At 54.2% G+C, this 21132-nt stretch overlaps 4 protein-coding genes across 4 annotated transcripts; all 4 read right to left on the bottom strand.

The window, feature by feature from the left end:
• Positions 1–3411: 3411 nt before the first annotated feature.
• BZA05DRAFT_395624 (uncharacterized protein) lies at positions 3412–4751 on the bottom strand. Its single transcript, XM_051483456.1, has 2 exons — positions 4467–4751; positions 3412–4294 (listed from the first exon to the last, which is right to left on the bottom strand). Exon 2 carries the CDS (start codon positions 4283–4285, stop codon positions 3494–3496), a length of 792 nt encoding a protein of 263 aa, XP_051339911.1. The 5' UTR covers positions 4286–4294; positions 4467–4751; the 3' UTR covers positions 3412–3493.
• Positions 4752–11042: 6291 nt separating this feature from the next.
• On the bottom strand, positions 11043–12305 carry BZA05DRAFT_418134 (uncharacterized protein; the record flags this gene model as incomplete). The annotated part of the gene is made up of 5 exons (XM_051485500.1): positions 11043–11118; positions 11219–11352; positions 11454–11677; positions 12019–12028; positions 12276–12305. 5 exons carry the CDS (start codon positions 12303–12305, stop codon positions 11043–11045), a joined length of 474 nt encoding a protein of 157 aa, XP_051339912.1.
• A 785-nt stretch (positions 12306–13090) lies between these two features.
• On the bottom strand, positions 13091–14433 carry BZA05DRAFT_25373 (uncharacterized protein). The gene is made up of 2 exons (XM_051480051.1): positions 14330–14433; positions 13091–14263 (listed from the first exon to the last, which is right to left on the bottom strand). The coding sequence occupies exon 2, from the start codon at positions 13992–13994 to the stop codon at positions 13332–13334; it is 663 nt and encodes a 220-aa protein (XP_051339913.1). The 5' UTR covers positions 13995–14263; positions 14330–14433; the 3' UTR covers positions 13091–13331.
• A 3078-nt stretch (positions 14434–17511) lies between these two features.
• On the bottom strand, positions 17512–20202 carry BZA05DRAFT_395638 (ATP-dependent DNA helicase-like protein recQ). Its single transcript, XM_051483457.1, has 6 exons — positions 19725–20202; positions 19552–19670; positions 19307–19499; positions 19169–19254; positions 19007–19118; positions 17512–18957 (listed from the first exon to the last, which is right to left on the bottom strand). Exons 1-6 carry the CDS (start codon positions 20139–20141, stop codon positions 17731–17733), a joined length of 2154 nt encoding a protein of 717 aa, XP_051339914.1. The 5' UTR covers positions 20142–20202; the 3' UTR covers positions 17512–17730.
• Positions 20203–21132: the final 930 nt, after the last annotated feature.

The raw sequence follows: 21132 nt of genomic DNA on the forward strand, positions 1-21132 counted from the left end.
CGACTTCAGGCGCTCCATCCACCACTCCCTCGACCACGCAGACGGATGTTCGATCCTGCAGTTTGGGCAGCGCTGGTGCGTGTAATAGCGCTCGCTAAGCGGGAGGAGACAGAACGAGGCGGTGTAGTGATCGCATTTGTATAGGAGGCCCGCGGCGGAATTCGCAGTTTGGAGCGTGTTTTTTGACATATAAACTGGTAGCCGTGGTAAGCGGGGGAGGGGTGGGGGAGAGCATGGTGGGGTGCTGAGGGGGGTTATGTGTCCAAGGGGGTGGGTCGAGTTGAACTGATGAAGGAGCTGGGCTATAAACGCTGGACGGCGGGTGAGGTTGCAAGAACGGCTGGGAGAGATCGGGAATACCGGTAGGCTGTAACCCACAGAGGTGGAAATGTTATTTACTTTTTCTTGTCACTGCTGCATTCCACCCCTACATACCGTAGCTGACAGTAGCTGCCGGTATACCTAGCGAGTATCGCTACCCTAATAGTACCAACCAAAGCAACCCTTCAAGAATCAAGATGCCGCACTACACCGTAAACTTCACAAAGAATCACTCGCTAGTGAGGGACCTTGCGTGCAGCCCTCGGCAAAAGTGCTCGACTATGTCTATGCCCTGTACGTTGAAGTAGGAAAGCTTTCGATAACTCACCTCCAGTACGCCGGCAGGGAGGCATGGAATGAAACACGCACCAGCGTATCCGTCGGTTTGGCAGTTGGACACGCTGATATCATAGACTTGAAGTAGACGGACGTTTCGTTTCCCGAAGGACCGCATGGAATTTCGCGACTGTTCCTGCAGGGAAGAAGCAGGAACGCTCGGAGATATGGGCGTCACCCATGGGGCTTTTGAGGACGTTAAGGTTATCTAACCTACGTTCGCGCCCGGGTTTGGGCTATTGTTGCTGTCTTCGGGGAATGGTCCGAAGTTTAAGTTCACGATTGCGTTGAAGGGCAGCTATTCCGCGGAGGAGGCTCCCGTGGCTATAGTTGCGTGAAGGGCTATTCTCTCTTTCTGCTTGCTTGCTCGAAGGAATCGCATCACATCGTGTCGCAATTTCATCTTGCTATGGTACTCTTTACAGTACAGCTGCCAACAGCACCAGAAACGTCAAAACGCCCTTTTATGAGCCACTCTATGTGCGAAATGATCACGGCTAGATGGTACCCCCACACACATGGTGCTCAAAACCAGCCCGAAGCTTCCACCTCCCCTTCCATACTAGCCGGCTGCTTGCGCATCCGGTACCTGATCGGCGAGCGGCTGTGGAGCCGGTTGTACCTCTTCCACGCCCAGGCCTGCAGCCTCACCCACCGCGAGGCTTGGCTGAGGATGAAGCAGTGGATGCACGGGTGCTCGATGCGGTTGCGAATGTCGTCGGCGGGTGAGTCGGCTTCGCGGGTGCAGCCGCAGCTGTACTTGACGGCTATATAATTTTAGCGGTTAAGTACTCGGCGATAGGAAGTAGGGGGTCTTACTGGGCGTGGAATGGTAAGTAGAGCCCTGGAAGGACATAGTTCTTAGGTGTACGGTTGAGCGCTCCATTTCCACTTTTGATGTTGTCAGTGCTAACCGGAGTCGGGGGCGTTCGGCGAGGTGGGGATCCGTTGGATCCGTCATTTTGAGGTGATGGCGCGAAGTTTGTTGTATGTTGTATGTTGAGGTGTGGGTGTGTCTTGCAGTAGGGGGAGGATAAAGGAAAGTTCAAGATGACCGACGTTCTTTGAATGTGCTGTCCAAATGTGACGCCGGTTCGCCCTAATACCAACCAACCACCGAACCCGTGCGAAGATACTCGACACGGGTACAACACACACCTACCGATCGGCATCCTTTCCACCCTCAGTCTCCACCACGACTCCGATTTCACCCTTCTTCCATCCCAGCTTCCACTTCGCCGACCGCCACTTGACAAACGCCCAAGCACCCAGCAGAGTCCTGCTCTTGACACAGTACCTACACGGACGCCGCCGCAGAGCTGGCAGGTCAACTCCGGAGGACTCGACGATCACTGTGCGGCAGTGTCCACAGCCGTAAACGACGTTCAGCTGGATGGTGCCATCGGAGTGCATAATCGACATTGTCAGCGGCGCGGGATCGCACGGATCGAGCCGGCGGAAGGAGGGTCCAGGTGTGAAACGCTTGAGCGGTATCAGCGGATGAAGGGAACAATCCATCGGAGACGACGAGACACCGCTCTCCACCCCTCGATATACCCCGCACCTGAATTGAGTTAAAATTCACCTCTATCGACGATAGAATCAGCACTAAAGATAAGATCATGATAACCGTGTTTCCGCAGCTACCGAGCAATAGAGATCCGGAGCGGGCTGCGGGCCTGACAACGGCACACTTCCACCTCGCTGCGTGCGGTCTTTGCCATGAGTGTCGCCGAGCGCGGATGAGATGAATATGTCCAGTCACCTATCAGGCGCGAGGCTCAAGCCTTCCTTCCCTGCACGCTCATCACCCCCCTTTACGGCGGTGCATCTTGATTCTCGAATCGTAAGAAATAAGCGGGTGTGCAGGATACGCGCTTAGCGACTGGTTGATGGAGCTGCCGCTTCGCAATACCTATAGCCCTCCGAACTGCACTAACTAAATCGCATTCCTGGCATACAGAGTCGAAGATGGTTATTACGAGTGTATTTTACCTATCGAAGAAATACCTTTAAATGGGTGATATATCACCGCAGATAGTTATGGAGGAAATGAAAGATCAAGATTTGAGACAACCTATCCATGAGCAGAAGGAGATTCTCGAGGCACATAGCGTAAGAGTTAGACTTAGGCGAAGTGTTAGGCGAAGTGTTAGACGAAGTGTTAGGCGAAGAGCTGGGCGAAGAGCTGCGTGAAGAGTTGCTAGGGGCATATAACTATGTGTACCAATCGGTGATTGGGATGCTGGATGGAGTAGCTAGCTGGGTACACAATATATCTATGAACTCTCAAGCATATAAAAGGTATACCACCGTGTAGCTTCTCCTGTTACTCTGTTTTCCCTGTTCTGACCTATCGGCGGCGGAGATGCTTTGCAAAGGCCGTGGTGCTCTGGAGTACGCGGCAGAGAGGTGCCGGTTGCACGGCTCATGCTGATACCATTCCAGAGATTCTTCTTCTTCGGGCCGGTCATCTCGCCCCAAAGGAGGGTCTTCCTTCTTTCATCTCGGAGAGACGGATAAGAAAACAACCTCCCTCACCCCGAGAATTCCCGTAAGTTGACTGAAGGACGGGCTCACGGAGCTACGGACTCGTGGTGCTAATCGTATCAGATTCCCACACTCCCCAGGCTTCAAAGGGATTCCCGTGATGCAGTGTTGTACATAGACCAGTCCAGACCATTTTTTGGTATAGTTGGGACTGGTCGGGATATATCCAGACCGACCAACCATAGGTCGGGATAAATCTGGCTAAGAAACGTTTATTTGCCAGGCACGTTCATTACACAGCCAGGAGTAATTAGTAGAAACAACTCTTCAGTATAGACTATCACTACTAGTACACGAAATCCTCCTCACAAAGAACAGCCAACATCTGCTCAATTATTTCAACATCCTCCTCCGCCAGCTTCTCTGGCCCTCCTCCGCCGTAGTCGGAGTTGTTACCGGCATCGCTACCACAGTGAAAGGTAACGTCTCCCTCGTCTTCCTCGGTCTCCTTTCGGTCTAGTTTTCGATCGAACGAATTTGCTCCTCGGTCAGAAGCGTCTCCTCCGGGTCTCCTCCGGGTCGGAATCCTCACCCACGTAGCCGCGACAAGACCAAAGTCTTCCCAGCGCACGGGGTAGAGCATCTGCTCTATTTCGTCCGACCATTTGTGCCCGAGTATCGCGACCACAGGGTACTCTCCCACGTCGTCCGAACCGCTCCCATCGGACATGGTCTCGACTGAGTCGTTATCGGAGACGGCTGCCATCAGCGGCACACTGGGATTTCGAAGTAGTCCATATCGGAAATGGAGCGCATTAAAAACGTATTCGAGGCCATCGCGATCGTCGTCAAGCACCACTACTGACGGACCTCCACGTCCCGTGATCCATGACTGCCATAGATCGATCCTTTCTTGGTAGGAAGAATCGGGGCCGAACATGCAATTGAAGACTCGCGAGGCCGCCCAGAGAACCGATGAGGATACCAGAAAACGAACATTGAACGGGGGTACGGAGCCATCAGGAGATCGATAATCGTCCGGAACCGTAGTCTCGATGAATAAGTCTCCACCGCTGACGACGGCGGCGTTGTCGTCATCGTTGTCGGCATCATCGTTGTCGGCAATGGTTGGGTTCATCTTTACAAGCTGGTATCGTTAGCCTTCCATCTATCCATCCACTCACAGATTGGCAAATATCAACAGCGACAGACATCGCGGCGATATGCTGCCGCTACTAGCAGCAGCGACGTGGATGATGATACTGGCAGTGCGCGCAAATAGTGGTGGACGATAGGGAAGCAAAGATGGGAGTACCAACATGTTTCCATGGAGGAAGGTGTCTTATTGGGCCAAAGGCCCGGAGCTGCAACGGCTCCTTCGACTCTCTACGCGCACACAGGCCCCGGGGGCAAGAAGCCTCGAGTGTATCATGGTGGACATAGCAATTGTTGATATAGGAGTTGCTGACGATGTAGAGTGCTCCTAGTGGAGTTGATAGAGGTGGTTGTGTTAATGGTTGTTGGAGGGAAGGTGGTGATTGTAGGAAGAGAAGTGGTGGTGAGCGGGCTGTGCAGCGGCTTTGTTGCGGGTTGTGGGTTGTGAGTTATGGGTTGTGACTTGGGGTTGAGGGTTGAGACCGCACATTTGTGGGATCTTGGACTGCGGGCGTGCGGGCTCACGTGCTCAGCAGAATGCCAAGCTTCTTTGCAGCGGGAACGTTGAATGCCGCAAGCCTCAAGGAGCAACGGAAAGAAAGAAGTAGGGATCCAGACGATTCGGCTATCCATTAGCAGTGATCGCAAACATTGAAAACCGCAGATGAACCGGACACCGCCGAGTTTCGGTCACCTACACCTAGCCGGCTCCAAAATGGATTTCCAATATCACACCCGAGCCCTCAAATCCAGGGCGTATGCCTAAAGCTGCAGTTTAGTGCCTCAAGCCCGATTTCTTATGCGGTACGTATGATAGGTGAGCGGAGGTCACCGGCCTATTGATACTTCTTTCCATCTGGTCGGGTGGGACATCTTGATCCAATCTAAGTGGGGATTTTTAGATTACTCGGGAGATTCTTTACTGCATTAGATGACGTCCAAGCAGAATCCAGGTGGGATATGTGTTAGAAATGGTATCAATCCGCAATATAGTCGATCACTCGCCCATATCATCGCTGCAGTCGGCGTGCCAGTTCCACCGTCCATTCTACCGAGTTCAGGCGTACTACAACACCTCTGCAGTACTGCAACAATCCCGATTTCCATTCCTACAACAAAGCCGCCACAATATTCAGCCACAGCTACATACCTACGGCGCTACGGTCAACGTCCGAGTGAGCGCTGTGAACCTCGTCATCAGCCTCATGGACCACGATTGAACATGTAGAGTAGTACCCTATGAGGTCAAGCGCAGGGTTCTTACCTCACCACTACATATCATCACTATTAACTAGTACTTTGAAGCGATCCAAACACCGGTAGCCTATCACCGCGCTTGCCAGCGGCCTGGCCAGTGCTGAGCGTATCACCGAAGGCCAGGTATCACCACTGCACCGTACATAGCAACGAGTCACGATGCATCCCAGCCCAGTCCGCTCGCCGGAGGCCCCACCGAAGGCGCGGAGATGCTACTGCGCCCACTGCACCCACTGCATCAACAGCATCAACAGCCTACTCACACTTTAAAATAGCGGCGGGTGATCGACGTGCCCATCGCTTACGGTATATACATATGTCATAGGTGGTTAAGGACATATCTACACGACGGAAGACGGTGCATTTATCCGAGTGGCCACTAGCTGCATCCCCCATCCATCGGGGCCATCGGGAACATCGCCAGTATCTACGGCAAAGCAAACAGAATCACCTCTCCTCAACTCGACTCTGGCAGCTCGGCCCTGGCAGGATGGAAGGTTGGCAGCTCCCCTATCGCATCCACGTGTCAGATTGCTGGAGCTTGGAGCCTGGAAGATGCAGTCTGCGGCGGTGGGGGCGGGGGCGGGGACTGATTGGCTCCCCTGGTCCCTAGGTGGGAGATCCTGTGATGATGATGATGATGATGATGATGATGATGGAGGAGCGGGCAGAACTGACGTCTTTTCCCGGTTTCTGATGGTTTCCGATTTGACTGGAGAGGGTTCGTGATAGGGGGGGACAGTGACGCGCAATACATATTTAGGTACCTACTCGTACAGCCTACCTAGTACGGTAGTACCTACCTCTTACTGTTGACACACTGGAAAAGCTGTCGCCAGTGTACATACCTAGAGTTTTGTCAGTAATAGGTATTGGTATTGATACCGTATGGGACTCTGCAGAGCTGTGTTGGCCGGCCGGTTTCGCTCAGGAGTCGGGAGTTAGGACATCCGACAGATGATGGGATCGATTCCTCAGCTGCAATGCTTTACTCGAGGTATGTATGGTACCTACATACTGAGATATCTTCTGCGGTGAACCTGAACGATCCTGTGAGTCTATGACTGGTTGCATCGATTTTGGGCTTTTTCCAGTACTTCCTACTTATGAAGTAAGTAAGTAAGTGGTTCCTACGTCGTCCCGCATTTCTCAGCCCGGGAGATCGCGGGAGATAGCGGGAGTGCGGGAGTGCGGGAGTGCGATGAGGGGAAGAAATAGCTTTCGCCTGCCACCAGCAGCGCATGTTGTATTGCCTATTGCCTCCGCCTCCTCCTCCGTCAGCTTCTCTGGCCCCCTTAGCATCCTGCTCCGCAGGTCGCTCCTTGTCCCATTTCACCCAATCGAAGAACTCGACGGGTCTCCCGCGCCGGACGTATTCCGGTCTTATCGACCCATTCAGTGGTGTCGTCTTCGAACTTCATATATGCCAAGCTGTCGAGACTCTGCTTCAGCATCTTGATATCTGTCAAGATTAGACGCCCGGAAGGCTCTAGAAGACTCACGATCCCAATGGCTCCACCTGATGACGCGGCATGAACCGTGCTCGTCTCAGAAGCCGAAGGACCTGAGTATCTCCTACGTAAGAGTATTATGTCTTAGACAAGAAGAATGTGTATATAGAGGGCCTCTCTAGCCCGATCAGAAGTAGAGAACCAACTGAACATTGTCTATCTATCTATCCATCTCTATCTCCATCATCCATATTCTTGACAATATCCTCCATCGTCAAGGAATCCCGCCAGCTTCACTGGCCCGCCTCCGCCGTAGTCGGAGTTGCTACCGGCATCGTTACCACAGTGGCATCGCTACCACAGTGATAGGTAGCTTCTTTCTCGTCTTCCTCGGTCTCCTCTTCGGTATAGTTCTCGTTCTCGATCGAACTAATTTGCTTTTCGGTCAGAAGCGTCTCCTCTTCACCCACGTAGCCGCGACAAGACCAAAGCCTTCCCAGCGCACGGGGTAGAGCATCTGCTCTATTTCTTCCGACCATTTATGGCCGAGTATCGCGACCACAGGTTACTCTTCCACGTCGTCCGAACCGCTCGCATCGGACATGGTCTCGACTGAGTCGTTATCTGAGACGGCCGCGTCATCGTTGTGGGTATCGTCGTTGTCGGCATTGGTGGGGTTCATCTTTACAGCTCAGCTGGTATCGTTAGCCTTCCATCCATCCATCCATTCACATGACGACAACTATCAACAGCGACAGACAGCGCGCACTACCACAGTGATATGCTGCCGCCACCAGCAGCAGCAGCGACGCGGTTGATGATAATGACAGTGCCCGCGAATAGTGGCAGACGATAGGGAGTAAAAGATGAGAGTACTAACATGTTTCGATGGAGGAAGGTGTATTATTGGGCCAAAGGCCCGGAGCGGCAACGGCTCCGTCGACTCCCTGCGCGCACGCAGGCCCCAAGGGCAAGAAGCCCCAAGTGGCTGGTCACCCACATCCGTGTGAATGTAGCAGTTGTTGATTATGGAGTTGTTGATTATGGAGTTGTTGATTATGGAGTTGTTGATTATGGAGTTGTTGATTATGGAGTTGTTGATTATGGAGTTGTTGATTATGGAGTTGTTGATTATGGAGTTGTTGATTATGGAGTTGTTGATTATGGAGTTGTTGATTATGGAGTTATGGTTTGATTATGGAGTTGTTGATTATGGAGTTGTTGACGATGTGGAGTGCTCCTAGTGGAGTTGATAGAGGTGGTAGTGGTAGTGGATGTTGGAGGGAAGGTGGTGATTGTAGGAAGAAAAGTGGTGGTGAGCGGGCGGTGCAGCGGTTTTGTTGCGGGTTGTGCGTTGTGAGTTGTGCGTTGTGACTTAGGGTAAAGGGTTAAGGGTTGGAACTGCACGTTAGGGGGGTCTTGGACTGCACGTTAGGGGGATCTTGGACTGCGGAAGTGCGGGCTTGAAGGCTTGACAGAGTTTCAAGGTTTGTTGCAGCGGGAACATTGAATTCCCCGAGGAGAAACGAAAAGAAGCTAAAGATCCAGAGGACTCGGCTATCCATGAGCAGTGATCGGAAATATTGCGAACGCCAGCTGAACCGGATCCCGTTGAGTTCAGGTCACCACATCCAGCCGGCTCCAGCTTCCACGGCGAGTTTAAAGACTTCACATTGGATTCCCAACACAATACTCCGAACCCTCCTATCGTGGAGGTATCCTACAGCTGCGGCTTTGATTCCCCAGTCCAGATTCTTGATGTGGTACGTACGATAGAATGAGCGGAGGTCACGGGCCTGTTGCGATATATCTTTCCATCTTGTCAAGCACGACATCTTGGTCTAACCTGTATGGGGATTATTAGATTACCAAAGAGGCGCTCTAGAGTATTATAACACGTGCAGCCTGAATCTGGGTGCGATATGCGTCAGAAGTTTATCTAACATCCACGCCGGGTGCATTCGAACTTCGTGAAGAGCCGAGTGGCACTTCGCAACATCACGCCTGTATCATCGGCAGGCTCACGCCGCCATCCGTGCCTCCGAGTTCGGACGTACTACAACATCTCCACAAGACTGTACCCACCCCGACTTCCATTCCTACAACAAAGCTGCCACAATGTTCAGCCACAACTACCTACGGCAGTATACTCAACGTGCGAGTGAGCACTGTGAAGCTCGTCATCAGCCTCACGATTCAATTGAACACGTAGGTAGTATCTATCCTACGAGGTCAACTTTCAAGGGCAGGGTTCTTACCTCACCACTACTATCACTATTATCACTATTAGTACTCGGAAGCGATCCAAACACCCAGCCTATCACCGCCCTCCCCAGCGGCCAGTGCTGGGCGTATCACCAAAGGCCAAGTATCACCGCTGCACCGTAGGCTGTAGCACTGTACGAGTCGAGTCGAGGCGAGGTGATTCTGTTTGCTTTGCCGTAGGTAGGCACTCGTAGACAGATAATGGCGATGGCCCCGATGGCTCCGATGTCTCCGATGGCCCCGATAGGGGATGCAGCCACTCGGATAAATGCACCGTCTTCCGTCGTGTATACCTCTGTTACTACGTATGCGATGGGCCCGTCGATCACCCGCCACTATTTTAGAGTGGGAGTATGTATATACATACATCATAGGTCGCGTCTTCTCGCTGCTGATGCTGTGAGCGCAGTGGGCGCACTGGCATCTCCGGGCCTCGGGGGGGCCTCCGGCGAGCGGGCTGGGCTGCGTCGTTGCTACGACTCCGTTCAGCTCAGCCCTGGCAGGTTGGCAGACTGGCAGCTCCCCTATCGCATACATGATCCACGTGTCAGATAGCTAGAGCCTGGATCCTGGAGTCTGGAGTCTGGAGCCTGGAGGATGCAGTCGGCAGCGGCGGGGGCAGGGGCGGGGGCGGGGGCGGGGGCTGATTGGGCCCCCTGGGACCTGGGCAGTGGGTGGGAGTCTACTGGGAGGTCCTGCATGATGATGATTATGATGGAGGGGCGGGCAAAGCTGACGTCTTTTCCTAATTTCTGATTTGCTTGGAGAGGGGTCGTAGAAGGGGGGAACATATGCGTAGAGTTGTCAGTATTGGTGGATACCTACCGATTAGACTATGGCAGTGGGCACTATACAGAGCTGTGTTGTCTGGTTGGTTCGCTCGGGAGTCGGGAGTCGGGAGTCGGGACAGATGGTGGGATCGATTCGTCAGCTACGTTACTCGAGGTACCTACAGGCTGCATATCGAGAGATCTTCTGCGGTAAACACGAACGATCCTGGGTGGCTATGACTGGGTGGATCAATACTTAGCTTGTTCCAGAATCTACTCCATAAGTATGATAAGTACTTGTTTCTACCTCGTCCCGCTTTTCTCGGCCCGGGAGATCGCGGGAGATCGCGAGAGTGCGAGGAGGGGAAGGAATGGCTTCTATGGCTTCTATGGCTTCCGCCAACATCCCACGTTGCATTGCCTGTTACCTCCGTCACCGCCTCCGTCACCGCCATCCCGTACTCGGGAACACTAGGTCTACCGTCTACTTTCTCCAGACCACAGCCATCACATATTTATCACCACGGCCTCCGGGACCCCCGAGACCCTGGAGTTCCACGGAGTGCCGTATATGCACAGAGTATAGTAAAGTAGGTAAACCCATTCAAGTATTCAAGACTCTGAAATAAAACAAAACGCAAGCAGAAAGCACAACCCGAGCAAAACCTCGAACCCGAAACCCCCCATGGGCCATGCCCCCCTCGAGGGGCAACATCGCAGCCAATCCAAACACCAATTAAAAAGTCATACGCCCCTCCCGCATCCCATCCCCAGCCCATCCCCAGCCCATCCCCCGCCCATTCCGCATCCCGCATCCCCCGCCCATCCCAACCAAAAAATCAATCAATCAAGCGCCCCTTGCCGTCGGCAACCACCCAGCCCGATGTAATATAGTAGCACCGTAAGTCTGCGACACCTGCGGCGTCGACGACGGTTTCGGTTGCTCTACCGAAGACGTTGACGACGACGCTGGGGAGGAGGGTGGCTGCAGAGGGAGTCATGACGATGTCGATTTCTTGCCTCGGCCCGTGAGCTTCATTACTAGAAGGTCTTTGCCGCGGTCCGCCCAGCCCCTAGGTACACACACTCCCGTGTTAGTGGCTGTGGGAAGGGGTGGGTGGTTTGGTGGTTTGGTGGCGGGGGGAAATATTGTGGGGAGGGGGGGAAATGTACCGGTAGTCGCGCTTCACCTCGCCGTCTGCCAGCCGCGCTTTCTCGCTCTCGAGGCTCTCAGAGAATGGCGCTTCCTCGACGATGGTGTTGGCGTCCGACTCGTTGTCGTCAAGGTAGACGACATTTCCGGCGCCCTGTGATGTCCAACACACCAACATCAGTTCAATATTCCCACGCATCACCACCACCACCACCCGTAACACCACAGAAAATCAAGAGGATTCCCAAAACCTACACCACGTCCACCATGGAAGTCATTCGAAAGCACGGGGGGGACACCCTCGACGTCCTGTGCGATGCGCGCGTTCTCGGGGTGGTTTGGGTCGTTGATGGCCATGTTTCCGGTGCCGCCTCTTCCAGTCGTGTAGACGGCGCTCTTGAGGGTGGGGATTTTCAGATCCGACTCCGACTCCTTATACGCGTCCGCTGTCTCACGAATGTTGCCTGCTCCGCCGCGACCTTCCCGAAATCAATCAGCCAGTTGGCCATATGTAGATAGTTATCTCTCGCCCGCCCGCACCCCCTCCCTCCCTCCCCCTCCCCCCTCCCCCGTCTCCTTCCCCCGGAGAACCACCCCCTCTATTGGTCTGGAGCCCAATTATTTGCTTTTGGGGGATCTCATTGGGCCTAAACCGCCAGGTCGAGATAATGTCGGAATCAAGATGCTGCGTGGCAGATCGCTGCAGCACTACCTACACTACGCACGGGCAACGCCTAAGACGGCCAATCGAGTGGAGTGGGTGTGTGGGTGTGGGTGTGTGTGGGGGCTGAACGGAAGCCAGGATTGAATTAGGACGTACCGTGAGACACCTACGGATTTGCGTTCGGGCATTAGCATATTAGCAAATCCACGCACGTTTGATCGCCGAAGAGATGGGTATTCGAGATGTGAATGAACGCCGACTTCAACGGGCGAGCGATAGTTATGCATGTATGTATGATATGTACGGACGGGCCGGGCGGGGGGGGAAGGCGAAGGAAGGAAGCTAGTGGCCGGGATTCCGCATGGAACGGCTGGGTATGGTGGATGGCACTGGGCACAGCGAGTGGTACTTACAACGCGGAACAGAGCGTTATCTTCGGCCATCTCCCTTAGTGAAGAGTGTTCGTAAGAAACCGGAATTGTATTGTGTGGGGGAGCAGCGGCAAGATTGCTTTTTTGCGAGGAGGTAGGTTTGGATTCGATATATAAGGACGCCTTGAAGCTCGAGCTTGGAGATGAAGTGGGAGAGAATGTATCGATGAACGACAACCGAACGACTTGACGACTCAACTTGACGACTTCTTGCGGGACCGGTGCCGGGTCTTTCACTGATAAATAGGAGGAGGAGCTTCGGTCACTTTTGCTGCGACGGAGAATGGGGGGTGGAAGAGAAAGACTGCTTCGAGCTACTTTAATAGAACCACGATCCGGGAGCCAGAGCGACAAAGCCAAGTGGAGCTACAGCCCGAAGCTATAAGAACGCCCTCCTTTTTTTGCACGCAAACGGCAGATTTTTCTTTCGAGGCAACAGCCAGCAGCAGCAGCATCCAAAGCACCATGTTCGTGTCGGTTGTTGGGACGTAATGGAGAGGGATATCTGCTTCGTCGGTGCGGAATGGCGGCACATCCACCTCAGTCTCACTAACCATTGTTGTTGCTGTTGCTGCTGCTGCTGCTGCTGCTGTTCCTGCTGCTGCTGCTTGTCGATTCACAGCGGATGTGGTGCACAAAGTGCACAATTCGAGATGTCGTTAGGTAATTTGTAGCGCCGGCTTCCCTATGCGCCGCCTTTCGAGTTCCGGGTAGATGGCATCATGGGCTCGAGGCGGCCGGGTGGAAGGGCTCTATGCAGTGTGTGAGACTGCTGTTGCAGATGTTGTTGTTGTTGTCCGTATGATAGGATTTGCACGCAATTGCTGGTTGCTGGGCCTTGTCTCTGGCGGTTACAAGTACGTAACTAATTGCCCAGCGAGCATGACGTGCGAGACGAGAAGTCGCCGACCAGAACGACGCGGGGATTAGCTTGGATCGGAGGATTCGAGACGGTGTTGCGGCTAATGGGACCAATCGCCAAATCGACAGGGGTGCGGGTCAGCTGACGCGTGCTGGCAGACGCTGGGCTCAGCCCGTTCAATAATCAATTCTCCGCGGGCGATGGAAGGTTGGCACGGCAGTCTGCATTCTTCGGGATTTGTGGCGTATAGTTATATGTGACGCGGAACACTGCGACGGTAGTTCCTGATCCTCCGCGACGGACTGTGGCGGCTGTTCCTGGTTGACGGTAGTTCCTGATCCTCCGCGACGGACTGTGGCGGCTGTTCCTGGTTGACGGTAGTTCCTGATCCTCCGCGACGGACTGTGGCGGCTGTTCCTGGTTGACGGTAGTTCCTGATCCTCCGCGACGGACTGTGGCGGCTGTTCCTGGTTGACGGTAGTTCCTGATCCTCCGCGACGGACTGTGGCGGCTGTTCCTGGTTGACGGTAGTTCCTGATCCTCCCCACCGGACTGTGGCGGTAGTTAGTTCCTGGTCCTCTGCAACAGTCTGTGACGGCTGTTCCTATTCTTCTGCACGATTTCCAACGCGCGGCCGTGCTCAATTCTCGTCTGTGTGTCCTGCTCCGGTGGCAAGACGGAGCATCCTGTTCCACGAGGCCGATGTGAAGTGCAAAGAACCATGAAAGCCGCCACCGGGAGCATGCAGGCTTGTCTAGGCCACCCGCGGAAGCAGTCTTCGGGTATGTAGGTAGGGCACATACATACCATCCACGCCAGCTCCGGTATGTACCCATCATGTGGCACCAGATTCGTTTTTGCGGCCGGCTCGGTGCGCTCGTAAGTTTCAGGTCTGCACTTTCCAGCGTAACTCCCTAGCTCGTCGATTTCTTACACCCCGGCCGTAACTAGGCCCTTGGCATTGTGGGGAAGGACTTATCGACGATTCGATGGAGTCGCCGACCTAACTGACAGATGCTCGGTCGCGGGCCCAGCCAACGCCACGGCGCATTCCTGTGGCTAACGTCGTGCGATTCATGCGGGCTGAGTGCCATGTAAAATTTCAGCTCTGCGAAACGGTTAATTTACCCGTATAAAATCCTGAGCCCAAAGCGGGGGCGGGCAAGGGGAATACTCTGCCTGAAGCCTGATGGGCGGACATCTATCTCATCGCGAAAGTCTAGTATCTGTATATTACAAGACTAGGTACCGTAGGTAGATGCTCAACAACCGTTGAGACGTCAACGGTGCAGAGATTTCTTCCGGCGTCTATGTTATAAGCGATCCATTGTGTAACCGACTACGGAGCTCTCTGCTGCGATGATGCCGACGAGAGTCTAAATAAGTTCGGTCTTCTCTTCACATCTACTCCAACTACATACCAGTCTTTGCGGCTAGTGGAGGTGCATAGATTCGACTGGTAGGCAACCGTGATATGTGCAACTGCCACCATGAAACACATGATGTCACTCGGCAATTTCGATTAAGTGAGTCGGGACAGCCACCATGTTCAATCCGTTATTTCTTTACTGAGATGGACGGTACAGGTTCGTCTCGCACCGACTACGTATCGGCTTGACAACACCAAAGATTTCTCGGATGGACACAACAAAGGATACAGGCAACGCTAAATACAAAAAATCAGTCACCGTACAGACCCAAAAGACCCAAAATACCAACAGAGATATCCAGCTCTCAACCCAAAACAAGATGCAACAAACCAAGCCAAACAACAGTCAGCTCCCGCCATCCATACCTTTCAACCAAGCACTCACCCTGTCCTTCGCCCCCTTCCCCAACCTACAGTTCTCACACTGCTTCTCGACCTGCGCCTGCCCACTAAACACCTCAGCACCATGATGTCCACATCTCCACTTGACCACCGCCGACTTGATAACCCTGCGGCCCTCCTCTGCCATCTCACTCTCCAGCGCCTCAGCCCTCGCCCTCTCCCACGCCGCCCCCAAGAACGGCTTCGGCGCCACCGGTACCGGCTCCTTTAGCTGCAGCTGCCGCTTCATCTGACCCGCAGGGGCCCTAGCCCTACTATTCGCCCACCTCCTCGCGTCCTCCTGCTCCCTTTTCCGCTGCTCCCTCCCCCTCAGCCCCTCCACCCCCGTTGCATCCCTTTCCCTCCACTCCCCCCACTCCCTCCTCCACTCCCACTCCCTCCCCTTCCCCCTCTTCCCTCCACGACCCCATCCCTCAGGCGTAGCTCGCGGCTGACATATCTCGCAAACATCCGACTCCCTCGCCCCAGGCTTTTGGGCAAAATGTCCGCACGCCAGCACGACGACTTTTCCAAGCGTCCGGTGCGTCGAGTGCGTCGAGTGCGTCGCCTGCTGTGCCTCGTGGACCCAGAAGCTGGGCGATGACGGAGAGCGCGAGAGGCAGGCGTTGCACGGACGTGGGAGAAGACGTGTGCTCGTTGTGGGACCGCTGTGAGCGTGCCCGCATGTGTATGAGGCCGTATGGCGGTGGGGGCGGGGGCGGGGGGGGCTTGACATACTGGGTGGGGGGGGGGGGTTGAATTCTGGATTCTGGATTCTGGATTCGCGGATTAAGTTAGTGGGTGGGTGTTTGTTCGTGTGCGGATTCGTAGTGGTCGGATTTGTAGTGGTCGAATTCGTGCGGATTCGTTGTGGTCGAAATCGTGGTGCTCAGTGGTCGTGGTGGTCGGAGTTTTGGCGTCGTCTGGATCACAGCAGACGAGTCGCGGGTTTTCTTTATGGGCGAGGTCGGAGGTGGGAGGTGCTTGATTGAATGGGAGAGGCGGTGGGCGATAGAACGCTGGTGGGCAGTCATGTCGAAGGCGGGCAACTCGAATGGAAATGGCGGATAGAGAGGCTCGAGTTGAATGATCTCACTAGGCGGTGGCCATAAGATCATAGTTGGGACGAAAGTTTCATTGAATATTTGGGAATAGGTGCAGGCTTGAATTTTGAAACTGGTATGCCGTCGAGTGACTACGACACTATCTCTCACTCACCATATAACTTCCTAATGCTCATTGAGCAACCTTCTAAGTTCCAATAGCATCGCCCAACCTCTATACCAGCCAAGCGCCTTCGTCCGCTCAACGCTCAACCTCCCCAGTTCAAGGCAGGCCTCACGCTTCTGTGACGCGCCAACGAGCAATGCGACTTCCCCAGTACTCAAGTTACCTCAACCAACATCCTCCGCACCCCCAGTGCCCCGACACCACAACCTCTTTACTCACCGCGGTCTTAACCTTCCGCACCCCCGCGCAAACCACCTTCCCAACCTCCCCATAGCCCTCATCAGACCTACCCACCGCCCCCTCCAAGCCCTCCAGGCCTTCCTCCATCCCCTACAGACCCTCCTCTTCCAGGCCCTCCCAGCCCTCCACCTCATACTGCGCAGCCTACCGCGCAGCCTGCCGCCCACACTCCTCAGGAGTCTTCGGTAGCTTGTGCGCCGCCAGGCCCGACCGGCACAACAGGGCTGACACCGATGATCTGCTCCTCCGCCGGGCACACCCTCGCCGCTAGGGTATCTGAAGAACGGCTTATGGCAGCGGTCGCAGCGCAACACTCCGGTGGCGGGCACCGGCATTGACATAGCAGGCTCGTTGCGGGTGTGCGGGTGTGCGGGTGGGTGATCGAAGAGAGGTGTGCGGAAGGCCTCACGGTTATATAGTACGCAGGCTCAGCTCAGCTCCGTAGCTTTGAGGTTGGGGAAAAGTCTTTTCCGCTGTGCTGGCTGCTTCCCGTGCGTCCGAGCACGAGCCCGAAAGGCTTAGTTTCTTGTTCATGATGGATCATGGCACTGGAAGGCGGTCGCCGGTGGGTTCTATAAGTTGTTTCCTTGCTCAATTTTGGGCCCAATAGATACTTTGGCTGTACTCTCGTTTGGCTGACCAATTATCGTCGATAATGGGAACACAGAGCAGAGTGTTGAGCGGTAAGTGGCGAGTGATAGCACATGAATCATGAATTGACCTGGTTATCAGGTGGTAGGCTTCTATCTGCTGCTCCCTTGGTCTTTGTGGGGCGTGTTTCTTCTAGAATCCATCCCATCCATCCCAGCCGTTCCATGTATCCGTGTGAAGCCGAAGGGACTTCAGGCCTTCTTCCAGACTTCCATAGCTCTAGATATCATACATATCTCCTCCGAGTCTTGGTTACTCATCGGTGCGGCGGTGCCGTACCTATACATACGAAAACTTAGCTAGAGCGAATTACGTTCCCTTGCCCGTAACTCAATCTACAATATGTCAAGAGTCGACAGCGTAGGCAGTAGGCAGTAGGCTATATTTTGACTTTTTCTAGCCATGTGTTACAAGTTTATACTTACCGGACATTTGGGCGGCCGGGTGTAAACCTAAAACCTAACTCGCTGCATCGTAAACAGGCAATCAAACTTCCAGACGATCCGTGAGCTCTTATGATATTGTTTGGGGGCTATTCACGGTCGGTACGTAGCTCGCGGTTGTCCCATCGTTCATTTTGCGCCCCTGTACTATATAGTAGTCATGCAGAAACACCTACCTATAACCCAAGCAAGAAACCCCGCTCAAACCGCAACCGCAACGCCAAACGCCTTAACCAGCTTCTCAAAGCTGACGCCCTCGCAGCAGCCCCAAGCCGGGGTCTTCGCGACCTTCAACCTCGTACTTCTCGGACTGGTGATGCCCCACGCGACACGGGCCAGGAACCTCAGATCGTCCCAATTATCCTGACCGACAGCCTTCAGCACCGCACGAATCTTGACCATATCGACCTCTGTGGCCTCATCCTCCTTTCCGGGCCACTCGAACTCGACGGGGGTGGCGGTGACACAGAATCCGCAGGCACCGCAGGCCTCATCCAGCTCGTCGCCAAAGTGGTCAGCCAGGGCGACAGCGTAGCACTCGTATCCCGCGAGCAGCTCGACGACGGCCCTGACGCGCTCAATGTTCTCGCGCTCCTTGAGCTCCATCTGCTGGTGCGTTTCTCGCGCAAGGCGTGCGATCTCCTCGCCGGTGGGCAGCGCCTTGAGCACGCGGAAGCGGTTGATCACCCCCGACGGCTTGAGATCGATCGCGCCTAGCTCGGACCACGTCTGCAGCTTGCGGATGATCTGCTCGCGCTGCGTGTTGTACTGCTCCGCCGTCGCGTCCACGTCGATGTGGCTGAGGCTTTTGGCTTTCCGCGTGGTGGTAACGATCGCTTTCGATATGAAGTCGGATGCGTCGACGAGTGATGAGAAGCGCGCATTGGGGGTGTATGAGTAGGCCGAGTATTTGGGAGTGATGGCTCGGAGGATGCCGAAGCGGATCTCCAGCTGGGCGAAGAGCAGGGTGAGAGTGCCGGGGCGGATGTCCCAATCCTTTCCGAGGCTGTACATGTTCGCTTCCACGACGTGGTCTTGCTCGGCGTGTGGGAACTCCCCGAAAAAGGCTTTGAGGCACCCGGTGACACTTGCGAGCGAAGGGACGTCGGCTCGAGAGAAGGATTCGTGCTGCCGAATGTCGGAGACGGTGAGATACAACATGCAGTTGGCGCGAAGACCATCTCTTCCGGCACGGCCTATCTCCTGACTGTAGCCCTCCAGGGATTTGGGGACCGTAAAGTGGACAATATTGCGAATGTCCGCCTTGTCAACGCCCATACCGAAAGCAATCGTTGCCGCAATAATCATGTCTTTCGATGCCATGAAACGGTCCTGGATCTTGGTACGTATGTCAGTAGCAAGTCCTGCATGGTATGCAGCAGCAGTAAATCCTTGCTTCACCAGAAAGTCGGACACCATTTGTGCTTCCTTGGGAATGTCAGCCATAATGTCAAAAGTTACGGAGGGTGATGCCTACAGCATGGGTCGTGACATAGATGATCGATGGCCCTGGGTTGGCCTTGAGAAACTCAGAGAGAAGGGTCTTCTTTTTGACCTGAGATTCAACAGCCATCGCATTGAGATGGAGACTGTGGAAGTTAGCCGTGACCGATTTTACGTTCGGGAGATGGGAACAAACTTCGGACGAAACGTGGGAGTTTTAAAAAGACCCTCCTGCGCGATGTCGAATGCCACGAGGATATCATTGGCAACCTTCGGCGCAGCCTACAAGCTAATCAGCAACAACTCAAACCCACAAGCTCAAATTTTATCGCACCGTCGCCGTCAGGCAGAGCACGCGCTCGGCATTGACTTCCTTCGCGAACCGCGCAACCTTCAAGTAATCGGGACGAAACGACTGCCCCCATTCAGAAACACAGTGGGCCTCGTCCACGGCCACCATGCGGATCTTAACCTCCTTGATCGTCTCGACGAATGCCTCGTTATTGAGTCGTTCCGGCGCAACATAACTAGCATCCGATCAGCTGGTGGCCCTAGTCGTGCATATCCCGACTAACTAACAGTAGCTTCAACTCCCCCGAACGCAACATATCGTAGGTATTCAGCACGCTGTGCCTGTCCTGGGAACTATCGAGCGCAGCGGCCTTAACCCCCCGCTTCTTCAACGCTTCGGTTTGGTCCTGCGCCGACCGATCAGCACGTATCCCCCCCTCCGCCAGCGAAAAAGCCCATACCTTCATCAACGCGATCAACGGACTGACAACCAGCGTGACACCCCTCCCGGGTTTCCTTCCACAGATCTCATCGAACAGATCAAACGCCAGCGCGGAGACCTGATATACCAAGCTCTTCCCTCCACCAGTAGGAAACACGACGGCCGCACTCCCGCCACATATGAGCCTTGTAATCGCCGCCTCCTGCTCGAGTCTGAACGCCGGGTATCCCCACACATCGCTGAGGATCCGCCGCGCGATCTCCGTAGCTCGCGGATCGATAACGACCGGACTCTGGAGCTCGGCGGGCGGCGCGATCTCCAGCGGCGGCAGCTTCTGGAGCACGATGAGCTCGCGGGGTGTCGAGGCGCCGGTTTCCGCTTTTACTCGCTTCGGTTTGTGAGTGCTGGATTCGCTGCGCTTGCAGGTGGAGGACATTTTCGTGGTGGGGAACTGGCGGGTTGAGGTCGTGAGGGTATGACGGGACGACGTGGTGACGGTATGCCAGGACGACGTGTAAAGGTCGCGGGGATACCTGTAGAGTAGGGGCGCGACAGGGGAGATCACGTGCTGACGTGGCCGTTCCACGAATGATCACGAGGGACAGAAATATCCAAAAAAGGTTCTAGTTCTCAGGTGTTTGATTGATACGATTGATGATAACACTAAGTTCTACACCGTGCTAATAGTCACAGCGGATCCTGACCGTCAAATTTGTTCGGTCTTGATCCACTGGAGAAATCTAAAAAGCTAAACAAAGAGGGATTGATCTGGCTATCGTACCGCCCTTCGCACGGAAGATCCAACAGAAGCCAACTCTATATTAAACAAAGTCTCATCTCATCGGCCGAGCCACTTTGAGTTCAGTCCTTCACCGTGAATCATATTACCCATACGGATTATCGATAATCGGAAACACCCACCAGAGACCTGCTCCACTCTAAAGTCCATAGATGGGGGTAAAATACGACCAGCAATCATGGAAGACATTAAAATCCAACGAGATTCTATGCCAGGATGTGGTGATGATTTGTCGACCTATTTGCACAACTTATCACTCACCATTTCCAACATCTGACCGAGATTCGCCCGTTAGTTAGGTCCTGTGGGCTGTCGCCATAGACTAGACGGCCCGTATGCAACAATGATTTGATGTTTCCGCTCTTATTAAGGTCCTCCGTAACTTGTTTTCCCACTGAATAGGTATTAATGGTATAAAGTGGTTCTGCATCTAAACAATCAGCAATGCCCATCGAGCTTAGATCTCGAAGCCCAAGGATTACTCACATCGTCGTACATACGCATGTCAAACTGCCCACCTGCAACATAATATTATCCGCTCTCCCGCGCTCCCATCTTGATCGCACTCTAAATATTAAGTAGGTAGGCCTACAGAATCAGCCCTCCCGCACACTAAACCCGCACATCT

This window comes from Tricharina praecox, assembly GCF_024521635.1.
Source record: "Tricharina praecox strain CBS 144465 chromosome Unknown BZA05scaffold_10, whole genome shotgun sequence".
NCBI classification, from domain to species: domain Eukaryota; kingdom Fungi; phylum Ascomycota; class Pezizomycetes; order Pezizales; family Pyronemataceae; genus Tricharina; species Tricharina praecox.

Bases quoted from the DNA above. Each gene is read 5' to 3' on its own strand.
- BZA05DRAFT_395624 (XM_051483456.1), bottom strand. From the start codon at position 4,285: ATGAACCCAACCATTGCCGACAACGATGATGCCGACAACGATGACGAC.
- BZA05DRAFT_25373 (XM_051480051.1), bottom strand. From the start codon at position 13,994: ATGATGGGTACATACCGGAGCTGGCGTGGATGGTATGTATGTGCCCTA.
- BZA05DRAFT_395638 (XM_051483457.1), bottom strand. From the start codon at position 20,141: ATGTCCTCCACCTGCAAGCGCAGCGAATCCAGCACTCACAAACCGAAG. The intron at 19,671-19,724 runs GTATGGGCTTTT...CGGTCGGCGCAG, and splicing joins CGTTGATCGCGTTGATGAAG to GACCAAACCGAAGCGTTGAA. The intron at 19,255-19,306 runs GTGCGATAAAAT...ATTAGCTTGTAG, and splicing joins TGCTCTGCCTGACGGCGACG to GCTGCGCCGAAGGTTGCCAA.